At 38.6% G+C, this 23,959-nt stretch overlaps 1 protein-coding gene across 2 annotated transcripts in view; it reads right to left on the bottom strand.

The window, feature by feature from the left end:
* The window catches only part of DCUN1D1 (DCN1, defective in cullin neddylation 1, domain containing 1), a 50,645-nt gene that overhangs the window by 17,657 nt on the left and 9,029 nt on the right, over positions 1-23,959 (bottom strand). The window contains exons 1-4 of one of the 2 annotated variants that reach the window (XM_011986160.1): positions 23,873-23,953; positions 9,641-9,857; positions 7,903-8,071; positions 5,221-5,351 (exon numbers count right to left, since the gene is read on the bottom strand). In XM_011986160.1, coding sequence (XP_011841550.1) covers positions 5,221-5,351; positions 7,903-8,071; positions 9,641-9,815 — 475 coding nt within the window. In that variant the 5' untranslated portion in view covers positions 9,816-9,857; positions 23,873-23,953. Of the gene's footprint in view, positions 1-5,220; positions 5,352-7,902; positions 8,072-9,640; positions 9,858-23,872; positions 23,954-23,959 lie in introns of those variants that run through there. The other variant, XM_011986159.1, reaches the window with a different exon arrangement.

Below are 23,959 nucleotides of genomic sequence, written 5' to 3'. Positions count from 1 at the left end.
TTTTTGAGGCAGAGTCTTGCTGTGTCGCCCAGGCTGAAGTGCAGTGGCACGATCTCAGCTCACTGCAACCTCTGACTCCCAGGTTCAAGCCATTCTCCTGCCTCAGCCCCCTGGGTAGCTGGGATTACAGGCAGGCACCACCATGCCTGGCTAATTTTTGTATTTTTAGTAGAGATAGGGTTTCACCATGTTGGTAAGGCTGGTCTCGAACTCCTGACCTCAAGTGATCCACCCGCCTCAGCCTCCAAAGTGCCAGGATTACAGGCACGAGCCACCATGCCCAGCTGAACTTGTCATTTTTGAAGCTAAATATATTCCGGTGCTTCTGAGGCCTGGAATGAGGCACGTTGCTCTTCTGGGAGCTCATCACCGAAACCACAATTGCCCCTTACTGGGAGCAGGCAAAAGCCACAATGTCTTAATATACTTAGAAATATCTACAGCTAATATAACATAACAACAACAACAAAACACAGAATGTGGAGTCCTAAGTTCTGAGATCTAGTCTCAGTGCCAGTCCAACCACTCTCCAGTTAGGTGACCTTATTAACAAGTCAGTCTCTCTGGCTATGAGTTTCCTCATCTATATGATGGAGAAGATAATATGCTTTTACTTAGCTCAAAGGGGTTGTTATGAGAACCAAATGGGATTATATAGATGATCATGCTCTTTAAAACACTATAAAATTGTTCCTAAATATTAAACTAAATGTTTAATGAATAATGTTCAAATCATTTAAATCAATTGTAGAGGTATAAGATTCCAGCTGAACCACAACCTACAAGAAAGTGACTCACAAACTTTAGCCTAATAAAAGTTCAGTATGGCCCTAAAAATGATATGGCTGCTAAAGAACATATATAATCTTTGATCAAATTAACATAATGAATAGTCTCACAAAAATTAACAGATCCACAGTGTTATACATTACTTAGCCTCCTTTTGAAATATGATGTTCAACTTTATGGGCTCTATTTTGAAAGACATTGGAAATGTGTTTGGGGTGATAGTAGTGGGAGTAACAAACGTCTCCTGTAAGAATAGTTAAAATAACCGGAATGCTGGCCTGGAAAAAAAACAAAAGGTAACTGAGAGCGGATCTTTAATTTTAGCCTTTGTGTTGCACTGGGGGACAAGTAAGAGCAATGGTAGAAGTAATAAAGACAAAGATGTTAGCTTAATAAGGAAGAACTGTGTAATAACAAGTTAAGGATATTCTGTGATAGGAATGGACGACTTCCTAAAACAATGTGTGTCCAGTCCCTGCATGTGCAAAAGGAGAAGCTGAAGGAGCACCAGGTAAGGATCCTACTTTGGGTGGGCTAAATTTTATAGAAGACTTACGAAATCCCTTTCAAATTTAAGATTCAGGCAATTATCAGAAAACAGCAGGCTGGGTGTGGCAGCTCATGCCTGTAATCCCAAGATTTTGGGAGGCCAAGGCAGGGTGATCACTTGAGGCCAGGAGGTTGAGGCCAGCCTAGGCAACACGGTGAGTTCTTATCTCTACAAAAAATTTAAAAATTAGCCAGGCGTGGTGGCACACGCCTGTAGTCTTGGCTACTCCGGAGGCAGAGGCAGGAGGATCACTTGAGCCTAGGAGTTTGAGACTGAAGTGAGCTACGATCGTGGCACTACAGTCCAACCTAGGCAAGAGAGCCAGGATCCTGTATCTAAAAAAAATTTTTTTTTAAACGTTTAAGTCAGATTACTAAAGCAGATGGCAACAGAGGAAGCACCGTATCCTGGTATCACAAGAAATAAGGTTATAAAAAGTGAAAAAATAATCAGCCTGGGCAATACAGCAAGTCTTCAGCTCCACAAGAAATTAGAAAATTAGCCTGGCATGGTGGGTGCTTGCCTATATAGTTCCAGCTACTTGGGAGGCTGAGGCAGGAGGATCACTTGAGCCCAGGATGTCAAGCCTGCAGTGAGCCATGATCGCACCACTGCACTCTAGCCTGGGCAACAGAGCAAGACCCAAAATTAAAAAAAAAAAAAAAAAAAAAGGAAAACACCAGTTCTCATTTTAATTAGCGCAGCTATTTATAAACAAACCACAGTGTTGTCACTCACTCTCTGCCAATTTGTTTTGGGCCTTACCTCGTCTCCTATGATCTTCTAATTCCTCTCTGCCAACTCTTGTAATGTAAGAGCACTGTGAACCCTTAGAAAGGCTGTTAAAAAAAACTGTTTCCTTTTTAATTAAACTCTGCAAATAAGCAAGTCATTACATTTCCTGATACCTAACACCAAAGCAAAACAAACCAAAAAAAACCTAGGATTTGTCTCTTACTACATGTTTCTTTCTTTTTTTTAATTAATAGACTTTTTTAGTTTTAGGTTTATGAAAAGTTGAGCAGAAAGTAGAGATTTCCATATACCCTCTTCCCCAGTCAGTTCCTACTACTTTTAACATCTTGCTTTAGTGTGGTATATTTTTTATAACTGATGAATCAATATGAATACATTACTATTGACTAAAGTTCACATTCTACATTAGAGTTCATTCTTTGTATTGTACACTGTATGGTTTGGGAGGGTCTTAAATAATATTTTCATTGTAATTAAATACATATAACAAAGTTTATCATCTGAAACGTCTTGAATGTGCAGTTCAGTGTGAAGTACATTCACATTGCTGTGCCATCGATCTTCAGAATGCTCATCTTACAAAACAAAAACTCTACATCCTTTAAATATTACATTTTTTTCTTAAGCACAATACTTATTAGATAACAGAATAAACATACATAATTCTTAAATATAATGCTTTCACATAATTTTTCCTGTAATCTAAAATTCTAATTTACCATATTAATATATCCAATACTTATAAAATTTTAATTTTGCTCAATTTTTACCACATATAATAAAAACTAAGATTCAGTATCAAAAGTATATATTCACCCAAAACACCATTTATTCTGTGCTCCAGTAAAGGGTAGAGATATAACTAAGAAATAGGTTATGTCCCTTTAAATCAACATTTGACATTCACATTATATTTAATCTTATCAAAATATTGTGCTACATTTCTAAATATGACAAAATAAAGATTTTACACATACATGTAAATTCAAAGACTTTAACAGATTTGTGGAAAGGAAAGGGAAAAATAGAAAAAACATCCCAGTTAACTGATGGCCCCAGACAGAGAAACTAATTGTAGGTATCCTGGCTTATTTTGCCCGCAAATTGAGGATTTTTCCTTTAAGAATAAAATCCAATCTATATTGAACAATCAAGCTGGCAAGAAGGCTTTATCACTGAGAATTTCGCTTTACAAATATGTTATGAATCTTTGATCAATTCAGTCATGTTTAGTAACTCGTGGGGCCATACTACATTACAAAGGTTATACATTTATCCCTTCCTCTCTACCTTTCCGTCACTTCCTCAGTCTAATCTCTGTTAATATAATCTGTTTCTCAATACTTTCCCCCTGCTAATTTAAAAAATAAAGAGGAATTAGTGCAAAAGGCCCTAATTATTAGCCTCTCCAACTACTACTGTATCTTCAAAAACCGAAAAAAAAAGACCTCACTTACCTTCACTGGGTAAGTTACTCAACCTTTCTGTGCCTAAATTTCCTCATCTTCAAATTAAGGATAATAAACGGCTAGCACTTTATTACTATGTATTTGGCACGGCACATAGCAGGTGGTAAATTACTGAATGAAAGGATGAATAACTCAAAAAATTGGTAAACATTAAATGAGGCAATGGTATGGTTTGGATATGGTTGGTTTGTTCCCACCAAAACTCATACTGAAATTTTATCCCCAGTGTGGTGGTGCTGTAAGGTGGGGTCTGGTGGGCAATGTCTGACTCATGGGGGTGGGTCCCTCATGAATGACTTGGTGCTATTCTCGTTTTTTTGCCAGAGGGAACAGATTCGTTCCTGGAGTGTGTTATTATAAAGCGAGGCTTCTCCTCCTGTTTGGTCTCTCTCTTCACAGGAGTCCACTTCCCCTTTGACCTTGTCTGCCGTATGATGATGCAGCATAAAAGTCCTCTGCAGAAGCCAGGGCCATGCCCCACTCCTAGCCTGCAGAATCATGAGCTAAACAAACCTCTTTATACGTTACCCAGTCTCAGGTATTCTGTTACAGCAACATGAAATGGACTTACACACAAGACAAGTAGTATATGTAAAGTACAGTACTTAGCACAGTGCCAGGCATACTAAAAGCTCACATTAAATGGAAGTTACCACCATCACCAAAATCTTCACTGGGTCCCCATTTCCCACAAATTCCAATTTAAACCTTTCTGTCTCCAAAAAACACAGAAACAAAACCCTTTCTGATTTCAAAAGAAGTCTGTGGTTATTTAGCTTTCTTGTGTCTCACCAATTTAATCTCCAAACAAGCATTCCCACTAAAATCAAACCAACAACTTCTCTCTTGCACAAAGCCAAGCTTATTGCTGAAATTTTAGACCTTCATAACTATCTTCTCACTGGAACATCTTTTATCTTCCCTTGTCTAGCCAAATACCAAACCTTTTAGTTCATATTCCACCTTGTCCAGGAAGCATTTCCCAACCACTCCTGCTTTTACTCATTTCTCCCTCTAAAACCCTTACACACTTTTATTATTTTGTAATTATCTACTAGCACTATCTAATCTTTTTAGGTAATTTGCAAATTACACTGTATCTTTTACTCTCATATCCTTTAGCTATCCCAAAAGCAAATGTACAAATACAAATGGATTGATCTAAACTTTTACAGTGATTATTTCTGGATAAAATTACGAATGATAAGCATTTCCTTTTTCATCCTTATAGTTTTCAAATAAGTCATAACAAAAAAGAATAAATTTATCTGGCATTCTATGACTCAAATCTTATAGTGCTATTTCTATAGATTCTAAGATCCTAAAATATCTTCAGGATCATGAATGAAAAAAATGAGTAAATGAATGAATGCATAAATAAATAAATGTCAGTGGAATTTTAACAACTATCTTCTATACTGACTGTAGTTTTCATAAAACAAAAATCAGTGGTTCACATGTAGTACCCAGGGTAAACTTATTATTCAGTGTGCATGGTATTCTCTGATTAAAAGTTTCCTGTTTCTAATTACTTTTCAATAATTGGTATTTTCATGACTTTATGCTCAAAACACACAACTTTCTATTACAAAAATGACACTGTCAGTGTATTTGAATATATCTGAAACACCAAATATAATTTTTAAAAATTCTTACCTAATCCTTTTTGTCCTGGATTCTTTGCAAAATTAAAAGTAAACTGGTAAAAATCCTTAAATCGTCCTGGTTCTTTCAATTCTTGTTCCATCTTGGGTATCTGGGCCTTTAGTTTTTCTATGCTGTCACATCTACATTGTAAAATTAAGTTTATAAAAGATTAACTTTTTCACTATAAATTAATAACTTATTTATTCCCATGAGGGCTTACATTTATTTCCTAGAACTACTTTTTTAAAAATCAAATAGTTGGAATTCAATCTTTTTATATTACATAAATACAAACATGCATGGAGGTTAGCTGGGGGAAGAAGTCTAGAGTGATTAAATGTTCTAAATAATTACTTTTAAAAGAAACGGGCTATTCGTTTTAATTACATAATTCATTAGGCTATCAACACTTTCACTAGTAGAAGTCAGCTTCAGTGGATAAATAAGAATGTATAGTAATCAGCATAACAATCATTTTAAACTGTATTAGACACTACTGACACAGTACTTAATCGTGTTTACTATCTAAATTAACTAAAAGTATGGTCTCTTGCTTATGAGGAAACATTTCTTTTGGAAACTTGCTTCTTGTCATATACAAAGTATAGTAGTAAACAGGTGAACCTCCTACCACCTCCAACTGAATTACCTCAAATTAATATTAAGCTTTTTCTGTACGTGCAAAACATTCAACTTTCAAAGAGTTTGAAAAGCTCTAAGTACCAAGCCTTTAGTTTCCTAATACAGCCTTATGGTAGAAATACGCTATTTCTTATAGATTCCACAAACAAATCCATTTTTTTCCTTCTAATCATTTTTTGCTTTTATTTTCCTTCTATATTCTTTGTAACACCTTCCAGATCATTAGTTTGTAAATTAAAATTTTGATTTGAAAGTTCATTACATATTATATGAATTCAGTTTCAAATTTTTAAAAACATTGCTTCCTTAAGTTCTGATGAAACCTGTCCTAGCATAGAAAATCCCAGCAAGTTCAGGATGGGCCTGGCTTTGGCTGAAGGACATAGTGTCCAGGCCAGTTAATTTACTGCCTCTCAGCTTTAAACCTACCCTTCTTTGCCCTACTTTGTGATATTGGACTACAAACTGTGAGACGTCATTTTTCTTGCCAGCTGGCTCAGTGTTAGGCTCTACCAAGAGCCAACGAAAGGCTGGAAGAGGAAGAAGGAACTTTTCTGATCCCAGTTTGTTTTCTCCAGAGGGCAAGGGTTTTAGTGTGTGGGAAGGTCCCAGCAGTATCCACCAGTGGTAGCAATCTCACAGCCTGCAGCAAGTGGCCTCTAGGCAGCTTTTTCACCAGCATTACAGGTGGCCACACCCTCTCCCTTCCACCCCCAGGTCTGAATCTCAGCCTTGTGGGGATCTCCTAAGCTTCTAAGTTTCTTCCTTGTCTGTGCCCTTCCCTGACTTCCCAGAGGTGGTAGCAGCTTGCTGCAACTGCTACCTGTTATGCCTTGGAGTTTCCTTTTATCCTTTTATCTATTTGATAGAGTAAAGCAAGTCTTTAAATTTTCCCTGTTAAAATTACAGGTGTGGTCTTTGGTTTTTGTTTTTGTTTTTGTTTTGTTTTGTTTTTGTTTGTTTTTTTGAGATGGAGTATCGCTCTTGCTGCCCAGGCTGGAGTGCAGTGGCATGATCTTGGCTCACCACAACCTCCGCCTCCCGGGTTCAAGCGATTCTCCTGCCTCAGCCTCCCAAGTAGCTGGGATTACAGGCATGCGCCACCATGCCCAGCTAATTTTGTATTTTAAGTAGAGATGGGGTTTCTCCATGTTGGTCAGGCTGGTCTCCAACTCCTGACCTAAGGTGATCCACCTGCCTTGGCCTCCCAAAGTGCTGAGACTACAGACATGAGCCACCGCACCTGGCCCCTGGTATGGTTTTTGTGTCTTGACTGGACCCTGACTGATTGCAATGTCAATCAGGCTCAAATCATGACTCTCATACTACCTAATTCTATAATTTCTCTGTACCTCAATTTCTTCATCTCTAAAATGGGGACAGAAACACTATTCTCAAAAAGTTGCTGTAAAGAGGTAGGTGAAATACTTAGCACAGTTAACTGAAATAAAATAATGTTTAATAAATGTTAGCTATTATCATTTAATAGTGGCCCTCTAAAAACAGAAAGGGCAACTTGTTACCTGCCAACAGACTGATTACTTCTGTCTGCAACCTCATTAAATATGGACAACTAGAGGTCATAGGTAAAACCTCTACCCATGACTTTTCAATCAATTTACCCAAAGACATTCAGCTAATCACCTGTGAAAGTGTAAGTGAAACAAGTAGTAACTTCTAAGGCATCTTTCAGTTTTTAAATTCTAGGATTTTATAAACGCAGGGTTCACAGTCTCACATTAGGAAATAACTTTAAAACTTGGTCATTTCACTCTTCCATGGTAAATATTTATGCATAATTTTAATACTAATGAACCTGCCTTAGAAGCAAATGATAAGAATATATCCAAATAGAATAGGCTGTACTAACTATACAAATAACTTGACAAACCCAGAAAACTGTGTAACATGGAAACTAGCAAGTTAACCCATTTCTATTTATACCAATGTTTGTAGGCCAGCAAATCTTTAAATTTACACTAAAAAATTCATGACATAATTCAGTTCCACAGTAACATATCTAATTTCCTTTTGTAATTATATACTCACCCTAATTCTGTCATGCCATCCATGAACTCCTGTTTGGAGAACTCGCACTGTGTTGCTGCTCTGAACTTCCATGCAATAATCAACACACTAATGCTGGCTGGATCGAGTGCCAGGTCATCACAGAACTGCTGTATGCCATCTATTCCAATTTTATTCTCATCTTGAGGGTCTTTAAAAATAATAATGCAATATTAAAGTAGTGTCATATTATGCTACATTACTAAAACTGAAAAAGATAATGCTTTATATGTCATTTTTTAAATGACCACAATATATGGAAGGCATGAAACAGTATTACTCTAACATACACTTTCCCATTATTTAAAGCCATTCTCCTCTCTAGGAAGGCATGAAACAGTATTACTCTAACATACACTTTCCCATTTTTTAAAGCCATTCTCCTCTCTAACAGCATTCTTAAAGTGTACAAAAGAGATACATGCAGATAAGACATTATTTTTTTAAGTCTCATTTATTCATGTGAAATATGTCCCATACTTATACACATTCAGAAAATCAGACATTCGTATATAGGGACATGGGATTCTAATTCAATATATCCATATTTTGCTTAAGTAGGCATTCTGAACAGAAATTCTTTTTTTCTTAGAACAAAGTTCACTTTCCCACAATAACCACTTCTTAAGAGTATCAGAAAAACTGTAAACTGAACTATGTAATTCAACCCTAATCTCAACAATGTAAATATCTTTTGTTTAAAGAAAAAAATCAATACTTATCAAAGAGGCAAAAATTTTAAATAACAAAGAGAAAGAGGCACTCATAGACTGCTATCCAATATGATTTGCTAGCACCTTTTTTTTTTTTATTTTTGAGACGGAGTCTTACTCTGTCGCCCCAGGATGGAGTGCAGTGGCATGATCTTAGCTCACTGTAACCTCTGCCTCCCAGGTTCAAGCGATTCTTCTGCCTCAGCCTCCCGAGTAGCTGGGACTACAGGCACAGGCCACCACGCCCAGCTAATTTTTGTATTTTTAGTAGAGATGAGGTTTTACCATATTGGACAGGCTGGTCTCGAACTCCTGACCTTGTGATCGGCCCGCCTCGGCCTCCCAAAGTGCTGGGATTATAGGTGTGAGCCACCAAACCCGGCCTTGCTAACACCTTTCTTAATCTGGCAATATCTCCAGCAATAAAAAACATGCACATCATTTGACTTTAGAGCACAAGTGATGCATAAAACATCCCATATTCAGAAAAACTTTGAAATTCTGTAAATGTATTTCTGCAAAAACATAAAAGATATGGAAGGATCCACACCATTGGTTACTCAGGAGAATGAATAAGGAGAATGAATAAGGAAAAGACAGACAAACTATTAACCTTTTCTTATTCATCTATTATGCAGTTGAACTTTTTAAAAACTCTGCATTACTTTATAATTCTTTAAAGATTTAGTATGCAGGTTTTCTTAAAGACTGGTTCAGCTGAGTTTTATACATATGAGGGGAGAAAAAACAGTTCCCCATCCCCATGCTCAACTTGGACAATGGGGGAGGAAAAAAAAGGAGGGCAGGAAAATAAAGAGGCCAAGAAGAAATTTTAGTGCAAAGAAAATAATTTCTCCTCAGAGTTCTTGAAATAACCCTAAGATCTACAGACCTCTATTGGACACATCCACCCAATTTATGTTATATATAGTATTTGATTTCTCACAAGCCCATCACTCTGGAAAATCTGGTCCAAAATTTATTTAAAGTCACAAGCAAGCACTCACCTTTGTATCTATTGTACAGTTGTTCTAACTTCTTCCTGTCCAATGATCCTTTTACACTCTCTCGTATATAAAGTTCAGGATTTTGGAAAAAATTATCTGTTGCAACATCTAACTTCCAGTCATTTTGAGATAGACAACTTACTGCTGTTTTTTCACTAGATTGTGTGAAGATCATAAACTGACGAACTTTATCCTTCTGCGATGATTTCAACTTGTTCTATTGAAACCAGAAAATAAACTGAAACTCTAGGTAAAATCACGTAAGACTAAATATTTCTATATGGCTGACAAAACATTCTTAGTAATACTTTTTCCTCATAAAACATTAAAACAGTTTAACTTAAGATTTATTTTTGATCTATTATTAATCAGAAAGACTAACTTTTAAAAAATATGAAACAAAAAATATGGTACAGTTTTGGAAGAGAAATAGGACAGAAGCGAAGGAAGCTCAACCACCCAGTGTTTCTCCTACAGTGGGTCCTGAGAGCATACACAAAGGCTGCAGAAGGGAAGCGGTGCTACTCTCCAAACCTGGACAAGCACAGTGCTCTGAGATGGATGCACAAGTAGTGGTGGGGAAGAAGTTGACATGATCTGACCAGTGAGCAAATGCCCCTGGGGAACCATGAGATTAACAGGTGTTTACTGCAGTCCTAATACCCACTATAAAGGATATGGGGCTAGGGGGCGGGGATCCTCCCTCCCCAACACCACCTACCTTGTTTTCTTGCTGTTTTTATCAAACAGGAGGAAGCAATAAAATAGAAGGATTCGACATTTCTCCTAGTCGTATTCAGAAACTAAGAAAATTATCAACAAAATTTCCTCATATTTTCACTCACATCAGGAGAAGCATCCTTCCTACCGCAATAATTTTTTTTTCTTTTTCCCCTGGAAGAATCACGTCATTCCCTTAGCCAGAGCCTAGCAGAGACCCTTGGTCTCTCCAAACAGCCCTTCTACCTCTTCTCAGAGAGGGGAAGAGATGAAGAGATAATCACCTCTTCTCACTTGCTGCACACTGACAAGGATTCATTTCTCATCTGACCTAAACCCACAGGAAAAGAAGGCAGGGTACTCTCTCCCAGTATCAAAGACTATGTTCTCCCTTCCCTCTCACCCAAGCCAGCCTCCGAGCAACTGCAGCCTCATCACTGTTACTCTTCCTCCTCCCAAGCTCCAATACCATCTTCTAGCAAAATACTTGGGTTCTTCCTGAGTTACTATTGTAAATGAAGAGGGAAAACTTGAGTAGAATACTCATGAATAGACACAATATTCTGTGGTTGGCTAGGCGCGGTGGCTCATGCCTGTAAATCCCAGCACTCTGGGAGGCCCAGGCGGGCGGTTCACCTGAGGTCAGGAGTTCGAGACCAGCCTGGCCAACATGATGAAACCCCGTCTCTACTAAAAATACAAAAATTAGCTGGGCATGGTGGCAGGTGCCTATAATCCCAGCTATTCGGGAGGCTGAGGCAGAAGAAATGCTTGAAACTGGGAGGCAGAGGTTGCAGTGAGCTGAGATAACACCATCACACTCCAGCCTAGAGGACAAGAGCAAGACTTCATCTCAAAGAAAAAAAATATATATATATATGTACATACATACACATATATATATATATATATATTTTTTTTTTTCCTGTGGTTTAAGCAACACATTTGAGAGCCCCAGATGCTCTCATCTGGCCCAAACAGACAGATCGTAAACATCAACTTCCAGATTAGACAGATCAGAGAACCCTAACCAGAAGGTTAAGGCATTTGTTCAAAAATATCACTCAGGTTGTTATTAGTAGAAATGAGACAAGAACAAAGAGGTCTCATGAATCTGAGTAATCTTTCCATAAATCACACTGCTTGCTATACATAATTACAAAGCTTTTGAGATTTTACAACATATTTCTACCGATCACAGTAAAAACAACACTATACAAAATCAAATATGAAAACTAACCCTATCTCCCTATTTCTTGCAATATGAAAAATGTCTATGCTCTAGAATCTGTCAGTCACACTCCTCTCTTTGCAAATATGTTACTGTTAAGATTACACATTAAAATCTCAACCTCTGTACTCCACTAAAATTGAGAAACTATAAATTCACTACTCTTCTGCTACTTCACTAATAACTCTACAACATCTGGACATCAGATAAGTCATATCCCATTGCAAAACACATCCCTCAAGTGTCTAGGATTCTTCCCTTTGGAAAACCATCTCTTCCTTGAGATTTACTGTTCAATGACAACAAACTCACAATGAAATCAAATGCCAAGGAAGATAACTGTCCTAATTTAATTTTGCTTAAATGAAAGTTAACAAGGAAATCATTTTGATTCCAACTTTTGTTACTGAAAATTATTTTAAAACTTAGTATATCTTTCTCCCTTGAGTGATAGAGTACCCTAACATATGTTTTAATTCTCCTCTGAGAAAGAAGGTAAAGTACCAAAGGTTCACTGTGATCATCAGTGACCACCGTATAATGGTGCAGGAAGTGTTGGAGATTAACCTGCAAGTATGCCAACCACAGACCATATCCTGGAAAATACGTAGGTTTTTTTGTTTTTTTTAAGAGACTGGGTCTCGCTATGTTGCCCAGGCTGGTCTCAAACGCCTGGGCTCAAGCAATCCACCTGCCTCAGCCTCCCAAAGTGCTGGGACTACAGGAGTAAGCCACTGTGCCTGGCCTGGCAATTACTTTTTAATTAAACCTGATACAACTTATTGGTGTAATTTTTCCCCCATCCTCCTAAAAGTTGGAGGTGGCAAAACAAACAGATTTAGCTGGGGTTTTATCATATAGTTTTAAATCCAGTGCTCTGTTCCCTGCAGGGTCTATCACCTTTGTTGAAGGGAGGAAAGGAAAAATCATAGCTTAAGTCATTTCTACAGGCCAAAAAGAACTAGTCATTCTACTATTCTATTTCTATCAAAAAGCAGGATAATAGAAGACCGGGGAAACAAAGATAAAAAACTGTCTTACCCACACAAACTAAAAGCAAAATAATACAAACGAATTAATTCCATGTCATATCTTATTTGAAAAATATGTTTATGTAATAAATTTTATATATATACACACACACACACACACACATATAAATGTAAACTTTTTTTTTTTTTTTCTGAGACAGTGTCTCACTCTGTCGCCAGGCTGGAGTGCAGTGGTGCGATCTCGGCTCACTGCAACCTCCACTTCCCAGGCTCAAGCGATTCTCCTGCCTCAGCCTCCCGAGTAGCTAGGATTACAGGCACGTGCTGCCGTGCCCAGCTAATTTTTGTATTTTTAGTAGAGACAGGGTTTTGCCATGTTGCCTAGGCTGGTCTTGAACTCCTGACCTCAGGTGATCCAACCATCTCAGCCTCCCAAAGTGCTGGGATTACAGCATGAGCCACCGGCCAGGCCAAATGTAAACTATTTTAACTGGTTTGGTATAAATTTCCATTATACAGGGCAATATCAATATATCTGAAGAAACAGGGTGCACCTACCCATTTCCAACAACATAAAGGCAACTGAGTTACACTGGGCCAAGAAGTGACAGTATGGACTCCAGCTAAGCCAAGTGATACTGACAATCCCATTCCTATAAAGTCTGATAAGTACCCTCCACTTCTTATACTCACAATGCACTCTTCCCATTTCTTTGTCAGCTCTCTGTTCCTAGAATACATTGTAACACCCAATTCCCTACTAAGGGAATTCAATTCTGTAGTCTCAAAGGCTATCCTAGAATAAAGCTGGAGTATACCAGACCAATTTAGGGGAGCTGTAACACTCCCATCCCCTTTTCCGAAGCCACAAAGACGCACCAGGCAGTGTTCTGATGTTGACAGTATGGCACCAAAGGTTTAAATTTTTATCAACATAAGGAAGAGAAAAAGGTGACTAACCAGAGAAGAATTATTTTATAGGGGATGAGAGGGTGGATAGAAAATTGAGGTGGAAGAAAAAACAGATGGATTTTTTCTCTGTTTCTACTACAAACACAGTGGGGAACTTCCCAAGAGCAAAATCATGTGACAGCTACAATGATTCAGCACTCAAATGTAATATATGCCATTTATTTAAATACTTATTTAAAGGGAATAAACTAGAGTAATCATTAAATAAGATCAGGCAATACAATCTTCAGTATTCCAATGTTAAAACTACCTAGATATTATGAAGTTTTCAAAAAAACGCAATAGTGGAAAGGATGTAAAATGCATAAAACAAAATATATTTTGCTTTTTAACTCTGGCAAAAAAAAGCAGGGGGAGAGGAGAAATGCTATCTCTTGTAACAGAAAGCTAATTACAACGGTATCAAAGATTACCAAAATTAGAAATACTGTCATAATCTGAAGAGTAAAATGAATTTATTTGCTCATCTTTCCAAAATATAACATGCCAAGTTATCAACACATATTGTTTTATTCTTAAATCTAGCATATTTGCATTTTTTTTTTTTTACTCAAGAAATTCAAGAATTAGAGAATCAGCCAGGTGCAGTAACTCACGCCTGTAATCCAGCACTTTCGGAGGCGGAGGCAGTAGGACTATTTGAGGCCAGGAGTTCAAGACTAGTCTGGCCTGGGTAACACAATGAGACCATCACTACAAAAAAAATTTTTTAATTAACTGGTTGTTGTAGTGCACACCTGTAGTCCTAGCTACATGGGAGGCTGAGGTGGGAAGATGAGGATCACTTGAGCCCAGGAGTTCATGGCTGCAGTGAGCTAAGACAGCACCACTGCACTACAGCCTGGGTGACAGAGCGAAATCTTATCTCAAAAAAAAGAAAAGAAAAGAAATTTAAGAATCACATTTAAAATAATAGCTTATCTGAAGAAAAAATATTAATAAAGTTTAAAAAGTCTTCCTATTAAACGTATTTCCCCAAGGAAAAACAACAAACATGAAAATGACTTTCTAGTCAACTAAGTCCTAACAATTTCAAAATAGAAATAATTTTAATAAGTGATATTTTTACAGGAAAAAATTAAGATCCATTTTATTTCTATTGTCTTGAATTTTTATCTTCTCATCCTTAAGTTTATATTTCTGCCTGAATTCCAGAAACAGACACTTAGGCCTTTATATCTTTAGAGGAATTAATTTTCTAACTCAATTCTTCTTAACTTAGGATTTGAGGAATCTAGCTCACAAAAGTTAATGCTTTCAAAATCAAAATACTTTTATGATCACCCATAATTCTTACTAAAAGCTCTGTATGTTGTTATGTAATTATCATATTGACAGTTTAACTTCATCTGAAATTTAAAGAGCTAGTTTTAACTTTAGAAGATCATACTTTCCATATATAATACATGGTATTCAGCAAACACAGGAAAACGTTACCAATATCCAAAACTACTCACTCACAAAAGGCCTTCCAATAGACTATAGGTCCGAAGTCAAAAGTGCAGGAAAAAATCAATTCAACCAATGAGCCTACCTACAACTCCTAGAGCAGACTTTCACCTAGAAACCAAAGTTCTACTCCAGGAAAGTCAGCATAGGAATCTAGGCAGGAGTAGCTCTATCTCTTTCCTTCCACCTGTACAGAGAGGCAATATGATTCGCTAGAGAAGAGTGCAGACTTTCAAACCAGACTGTCAGGATTTTAACTCTACCGGTGCCACTTAATTGCCGTATCACTTTGGGAAAATTAATCTTTCTGTGCTTCAACTTCTTCATCCGTAAACAGAGTGTTGAGGTTACATGAATCAATTCAGGTTAAACTCTTAGAACTGTAACTAGCACATGGTAAGGACTCCACATAAGTTCATAGAGGAAGAAAGATGGACAAGTGTGGTGGGCTCACGGCTTGTACTCCCAGCACTTTGGGAGGCCAAGGCAAGAGGAACACTTGAGCTCAGGAGTTCAAGACCAGCCTGGGCAGCATAGCAAGACCTCGTCTGTATTAAAATTAGCAACAACAAAAAAGTAGCCAGGCATGGTGGTGCATTCCTGGAGTCCTAGCTACTTGGGAGGCTGTGGTGGGAGGATCACTTGAGCCCAGGAGATAAAGGCTGCAGTGAGCTATCAGGGCGCCACTGCACTCCAGCCTGGACAAGAGAAGGCATGCGATCCTATCTTAAAAAAAGAAAAAAAAAATACTCCACAAAAAAAATTTAAATGGTAAACTATAATAAAACTAGCAGCTAACATTTGAGCTTCTACTGTGTGCCAGGCACTGCACTAGGTACTTATTAATCCTGCAAGATGATTCCATTTTACCAATGAGGAACCAAACTTTCAGCATAATTTATCTACTTATTCAAAAAGTAGCAGAGCCAGAAATGAAGCCCTGCTGCCTGGTTTCAAGGCATGCAGTTTTGCCATTTACTATATACTGCCTTCAAGTGAAAAGAAAATCAAAAGGGCAAAAGTGCAACCACTGACTGTTGAAGGGAGAATTGTGAGCAATATTTCTTCACCTATTTTAATGGAAAAGTAGTCAAATGTGAACGATTTGCATTCCAACTAAAAATTCCCCATTAAGCATTCTCTCACAACCTAACTAAAAAGATAATTTGGGGATTGAGCTTCTATTTAGGGTTTTTTTTTTTTTTTTTGGTTGGGGGTAGGAAGGAGAAAAGGAAGAGGATAAGTTATTTTTAAGACAAGCAATACAACAGAAAGAAAAATGTGTTTATAGTCCTGTCACAGTCTATTTTAAAAACAGATGGCTATAATCTATAGCTTTAAATGTACAGAGGTTGAAAACAAAAAAAAATCACAGGGCACTCGAAGTCAGGGTTCCCTTTTCCAAAGAGAAGGCTTGAAACTCAGAGAAAATACAAATACTTACATAGGTTATGGCCAGAAAATATATGGAAATGTGTACAATTTCAAATACTAAGCCAAACAAACAAAACCCTCATAGTACTCAAATCTGAAGTTTAAAATAATTGCATATGGATAACAATTACTTATTCATTCATTCTTAAATTTCCTGCACTTTGAATAACTCTTGAAATTAACTCCTTCTTAAGAGGTGCTGAGGCTGGGCAAGGCAGCTCACGCCTGTAATCTCAGCACTTTGGGAGGTCCAGGCAGGAGGACTGCTTGAGCCCAGAGTTCAAGACCAGCCTGGGCAACACAGCAATATCTGGTCATGCACACCTGTAGTTCCAGCTACTCAGGAGGTTGAGGTAGGAGGGTCACTTGAGTACAGAAAGTTGAGGCTGCAGTGAGCCATGATCACATCACTAACTCCAGCCTGAACAACAGTGCAACACCCAGTGGCTCACGCCTGTAATCCCAGCACTTTGGGAGGCCAAGTGGGGGGTAGTTCACCTGAGGTTGGTAGTTTGAGACCAGTCTGACCAATATGTAGAAACCCCATCTCTACTAAGAATACAAAATTAGCTGGGCATGGTGGCACATGCCTGTAATCCCAGCTACTTGGGAGGCTGAGGCAGGAAAATTGCTTGAATCCAGGAGGCGGAGTTTGTGGTGAGCCAAGACCACACCATTGTACTCCAGTCTGGGCAAGAAGAGGGAAACTCCGTCTCAAAAAAAAAAGAGGCTCTGTATTACATTAGTCCCCTCTTATCCACGTGGGGGAGGGAGAAACATTCCAAGACTTCAGTGGATGCCTGAAAACACAGATAGTATAGAACCCTATATATACACTCTGGTTTGTTTGGTTTTTTTTTGACCTGATAACTAAGAGAGCTACTAAGTGACTAACAGTAGGCAGTGAATACAGCATGAATAAGATGGACAAAGAAAGGGATGACCAACGGCTGCAACAATGAGATTTCATCATGCTACTGAGAACAACGCACAATTTAAAACTTATGAATTGTTTATTTCTGGAACTTTTCATTAATATTTTCAGATCACCAGGTGATTGCAGGTAACTGAAATCAAGCAAAGTGAAACCACAGACAAGAGGGTACTACTGTACTACTAAGTCCATAGGAATGATATACATACTATGTGATTACTGTGCACGATGATATATTATGGCAACCTACCTTTCAAAAATTCAGAAGTGACCGGGCATGGTGGCTCACGCCTATAATCCCAGCATTTTGGGAGGCCGAGGCAGGCGGATCATGAGGTCAAGAGATTGAGACCCTCCTGGCCAACATGGTGAAACCCCATCTCTACTAAAGATACAAAAATTAGCTGGGCACGGTGGCGTGTGCCTGTAATCCCAGCTACTCGGGAGGCTGAGGTAGGAGAATCACTTGAACCCTGGAGGCAGAGGTTGCAGTGAGCTGAGATTGCACCACTGCACTCCAGCCTGGGTGACAAGAGTGAAACTCCAGCTCAAAAGAAAATATTCAGAAGTATATCTGTAAGATTCAAATAGATTATTGTAGACTTTTGTATACTTTTCTTCACAGGTTTTTAAAAAGTAGGCAACTAGTGAAAATTTAAAAGATTTTCTCTCCACCCCTCAGAATCACTAGTTAAAATTACTAGTCAAAAGGCCAGTCTCGTCTGGCCTTTCAGGAGGTATACTCCTTTGGGAGGCTAAGGGGGGCAGATCACTTAAGGTCAGGAGTTTGAGACCAGCCTGGTCAACATGCTGAAACCCTGTCTCTACTAAAATACAAAAATTAGCCAGGCATGGTGGCACATGTCTGTAATCCCAGCTACTCGGGAGACTGAGGCAGGAGAATCGCTTGAACCCAGGAGGCAGAGGTTGCAGTGAGCCGAGATCGTGCCACTGCACTCCAGCCTGCACGACACAGTGAGACCCTGTCTCAAAACAAACAAACAAAAAAATGTTATTTTTGCTAATTTCTGATGATAAATAAGAAATAACCATCTTAAAATACTTGCATTAGTCATCATCTCGATTGATTCTCTCAAACTTATTGCTTGAACTTCTAACAAGAAATCCAAGTAGCTAATTTAAATTTACTTTCCTCTCTCCACTAACATTGTTTTCTAAAGTAATCTCAAGTTAATAAAGGATTACTGAGGCAGAAAGAAAAAAAAACACCAAAAAAATGAAAAATTAAATGAGATTTATAAAATTCCATAGTTAAGATCTAACATACTATATTTCTTAGAGAGAATAAATGATCCTTGAAAAATAAAATCTTCTAATTCTAGTATTTGATATTTTCTCAAATCCTAAATCAGGAAGTATTAGAATCCTCTGAATAAACACTCCACATTTATTAAAACGAAAATACCCTACTCTAATGAGGGAATGGGCTGTGTACTTCAGCAACTTATCTCTGTGTTGAGTGATTCAAAAGTACTATAGATTTAAAAAAAAAAAAACTAAAACCCTTAAAATTTTATAATACAGACAGGCAGCCTAATCACTCTCAGTGACTAGGTACTAATTACATAAAACAAATTCAATAAAATAATAAAAGACTGTATTTCAGTGACTGTTTTTTCCTTCTGTTTTGCTTTTTCTTGTGGGGGTGGGTGCACACCTAAAGTGGCTATATAAATTAGTCAAGAGCTTGTTTCTGTCCACAAAGCAACTGAATCCTATTTGGAACTATTTCTTTTCATCAAATTTCATGGCAAACACTACCATAACTTGAACTCAATACTGAAATTTTAAAGGAGTTTTCTCCCAGATTTTCCTTATGCTTGACCCAATCTATAAGAGCACAATCAAAGTAGCCACTTGACCCAAATGACCTGTTCTTTTAAAAAAATTTTTTTTTAATTAACACAGAATTTTTTTTGTTTTGTTATGTTTTTGTTTTTGAGACAGTCTAGCTCTGTTGCCCAGGCTGGAGTGCAGTGGCACGATCTCGGCTCACTCCAAGCTCCACCTCCCGGTTCACGCCATTCTCCTGCCTCAGCCTCCCAAGTAGCTGGGACTACAGGTGCCCACCAACACACCCAGTTAATTTTTTGTATTTTTAGTAGAGATGGGGTTTCACCATGTTAGCCAGGATAGTCTCGATCTCCTGACCTCGTGATCTGCTGGCCTCGGCCACCCAAAGTGCTGGGATACAGGCCTGAGCCACCGTGCCCAGCCAAAAATTAACACAGAATTAATTGTACCTCCAACTTTCTTACTATATGCACCAAAAGTTATAATTTTTCAATTACTTAATGTTTACATCAAATCATTTGATTGTACATGGAAACAACTAGGTCACTATTATTCAGCATGACAAGGAAGAAACCAGAGTAAAACTAAACAAAGATTCTACATCTACACTGAAGGAGTGCTTGCTGGGTTTAAAAAAAAAAAAAAACAGAAAAATGGGAGTAGGTAAGGGTCAGGGGGAGATAAAGTGTGGAACCAGAGACCAGGGTTCTAACCCCTGCTCTGCCACACACTAGCATCAAATCATTTAGAATGCTAAGCCTTCATTCCCGATATGCTAAATAAATTTAAAAAAAAAAAAAAAGGTAGTAATAATGCCTATTTCAGAAGTGGGAGTGGAGATTAATGACAACTGTAAATTGTCTGACTAGCAGAGTGTATCTTCTCAATAAACGTTAATTTCCTTCCTTTGTCCCCAGTTTTCTGCATACAGTCACTGAACGAAAGGCCCAGTTTTCTGCATATAGTCACTGAACGAAATACAAACCACTAGAACATATTCGACAATCTATCAAAGAAGTTTTGTTGTGTTTTTATTAACCCTAGTGTGGTTAGGTATACTTGATAATCCATTAGTTTTTATTGAACATTAGACAGTCATCTTAAACAGAATTCAAAACTCTGTACACAGAAGCTGCATGGTAAAGAAAACTGTAGTAAGGGTCTTTTGAAAAAACTGCTTTAAAAAATAATTATCTGTAATACTGTTACAGCACACTACGGAACAAAAAAAACAAGGTATATCATACCACTCAAAATCCTTCAATGGCTTTCCCTCTCTCTAGGATAAAAGCCCAATACCCTTACAGTGCCGACCCATGCCTATCCCCACTCCTTACCACCTAGGCCTTTGCTCCAATGATCCCCTGTATATACACATGTACACACGTACACACGTATACACACACACTGCTCCAGCCACACTGGTCTCACTGTTCCTCAAGATTTCTACCATATTTCTTCATGGTTTATTCCCTCATTCCCTAGTCTGCTCAAAATGGTCTCACCGGTGATACAGATACTTAGTAACCCTACTTCCATCAATGCCCTAGCACCCCCAATCCCCTTCCCTAACACTGTTTTCTCCCACAGTACTTAACACCCTCTAACACAGTAAAGAAGAAAACTATATACCATGTTTATTATTTATGTCTCCCTACTAAAAGGTAACCCTCACCAGAGTGAGAATTTTTGTCTCTTCTGTGATACATACATCCCTCCAGTGCCTAACACTGTGTCTGGCACACAGATGTATAACAATCATTGAAAAGAATTGATACTCTCGTTTAATTTACTTGTAGATATGCAAAGAATGTGCAACAAGTTATGAAAAGACAACCTTGAATAGATCTACATCCATTTGAATTTACAAATTCTAGTATTTGTTGACAACATAATCTTAAATTTCAAAGTTCATATATTTTTAAAGCCATTGAAAACACAGGCATTAACATCACTGATCATCCATTAATATGAATTGTGTTACTTAACATATTCATTAATAACACGTGGTTTCCTCTAAGTGATCAATATGATTTAATTTCAAATGTAATTTTCTGGATTTCATGAGTAAACAGATTTATATATACCACAAATACTGGGGGAAATGGTAGACGAGGAGAAAATAGTTTCAGTTCTGCAACCAACAATCCTGCAAACTTGAACCTCAAAACCTCCTTGATCTTCAATTTCTTCTTGTGTAAAAATGGGGAGGAGTAAATTAGATGATCTCTAAGTCTATGTCAGATCTAAAAATTCTATGATGCTATGAGTCTAGAAAACCATTAGAATCACAAAATGTCTATGCTGGATGAAACTTTAGAAATCATCCAGTCCAATCCTGCCATCTTATAAATAAAACCACCCACACGTTTTGAACACTTTTTAAAAATATGTTCCAGGCTGGGCACAGTGGCTCACACCTGTAATCCTAGCACTTTGGGAGGCCGAGGCAGGTGGCTCACCTGAAGTCAAGAGTTCGAGACCAGCCTAGTCAACATAGTGAAACCTCGTCTCTACTAAAAATACAAAAATTAACCGGGTATGTTGGCGGACGCCTGCAATCCCAGCTACTTGGGAGGCTTAGGCTGGAGAATCGCTTGAACCCAGAAGGCGCAGGTTGCAGTGAGCCAAGATTGCACCATTGCACTCCAGCCTGGGCAACAGAGCAAAAACTCCATCTCAAAAAAAAAAAAAGTTCCAAAGTAACAGAATATTATCTAGTTTTGGAGTCATTTACAGGGGGGAGGGAATAAGTTAACAGAACAACTTTTTTACTTATACAAAATATTTCAAATATCCCATCATTTAAGTTTGCTCTAGAACTGACAATAACGTTCTCTAGAAATGGGCTGCAGCTACAGACACCAAAAAACTCACAGCCCAAAAACTGTATAAAGAAACAATTATATGTAAGATAAGTTTATAATGAAACAACTTCTTAACTATAAAATTCTTACTGCCTAACTTCTATTAGGGCCAGTGGTGAGTCGCTTTCCTTTCTTCTTATATTTTTTAAGAGACAAGGTCTGTTAGCCAGGTTGGAGAGGTGCAGTGGCAGGGCTCACAGCAACCTCAATCTCCCAGCTCAAGTAATCCTCCCACCTCATCCTCTGGAGTAGCTGCAACCACAGGCTAGCACCAGTATGCTTGGCTAATATTATTTTTTTTCCCCTTGGGATGGAGTCTCACTATGTTACCCAGGCTGGTCTCAAACTCCTAGGCTCTCAAGCAATTCTCCCGCTTCGGTGACCCAGGGTGCTGGGATTACAGGCATGAGCCACCGTGCCCTGCCCCCATGGTGAGTTTCTAAACCAAAGAATATCACAATTCTCATGACATAAACTGAGTTCAGCCACAGGATATGTTTTTAATTAATATCTTGTCACCAATGGTAGAATTACATGGGTTATAGCTAAGTTTCAAAAGTAGCTAATTTTAATATTAACCAATAGCAGCTTACAAGCTGAACTCTCCTATGAACCACTTGAATCCTGAATTCCTGAACAGGTGATGACTCCAGATCTAGGGGATGATGCAGATCTGGAACCATCCTGAAGAGCACACATTTCAGCTGTGGCTGAGTGCTTCCCAGGGAATTAATGTCATTACTTCGAGCTTACTATACTCATCTAAATGCTAAGAGTCTGGAAACTTCAGGAGTAATGTCTGCGACCATGTAAATACTTAAGAAACTAGAAACTGTTTAGACTGCCTGGTGGATCTCTGAACACTGTAATACTAATCCATACATTAACCTGCACTTTACAGGAAAGTTTTCTTACAAATTCAAACTGTAAATTCCTACACAACTTGCCACAGAACATAAATGTTAAATATGTGGCAGACTAAACCATATATCCATACATGACAACAAAATACTGCCAAGTTGGAGGATGGGACTAGAAGTGTCGTTCAGCAAAAATAAGACCAACTAAAAACAAAGACACTGGGGCATTGCCTTAACACAGGCGTGCACACACACCCTCCTCAAAGAGGCCTTTATGTTCCCCATGAGCAAAAGGACAACAATATCATTTTTACTATTCATACAGTAACCTGCACGGAATTCAACTCACGCTCAGACTGTACAATGCCAAACAGCGCTTCTGAAACACGAAGAGCTTCCAGCAGAGTCAGGTACTTAATTACCAAAGTAAACAACTCGACCACAAGGGTCTGCAAGCCAAGGACTTTCTTTTCCTCCCCCCCCCCAAAACAAAAAAGGAGAGTAACTTGACAAACTGTTTAAAAAAAAAAAAAAATCACAAATGGCCCTTAACTACTATAATAAAGCAATTACTCCTCCCACCCCCAAGCAAATAAAATAGGTGCTCGAAAGGGCGCTCGCTAGTCTGTGTTCCCTAATTTTATGAAATGAGAACAGGTTGCACTTCCGTACCCCCTCCCCCAAGCTCAGCAGTCTCCCATGTTTTCAGTAGAGAGGTAAATATAACCTCCACCAACTGGCCGGGGAAACTCTCCTTCTCCAAAAGCATGGGACGCCTCGAGAGGTGATGGAGAAAGGAAAAGGGCTGATACCCCGCCCCAAGCAAAACTGCCTGGGAGACTTGCGGGGTACTGGAGCCGGGAGCGGAGGAGGGAGAGGCGCGCCGGGAAAGTCTTTCCTTCTCCCCGGCCGGGCGAAGAGGGAAGCCCCGGCTTCGGGGCGGGGGGAGGCTACTCACCCGGAACCCCAGACCCCAGTCCCCGGCCAGACACAATGGAGCCGGCAGAGGGGCAGGGGCAGGGCCGTTGCCCCATCCCCTCCCCCC

This window comes from Mandrillus leucophaeus, unplaced genomic scaffold, assembly GCF_000951045.1.
Source record: "Mandrillus leucophaeus isolate KB7577 unplaced genomic scaffold, Mleu.le_1.0 Scaffold295, whole genome shotgun sequence".
Taxonomy (NCBI): Eukaryota; Metazoa; Chordata; class Mammalia; order Primates; family Cercopithecidae; genus Mandrillus; species Mandrillus leucophaeus.
The sequence above is the reverse complement of the archived record's forward strand: the minus strand, read 5'-3'. Positions and strand labels throughout refer to the sequence as shown.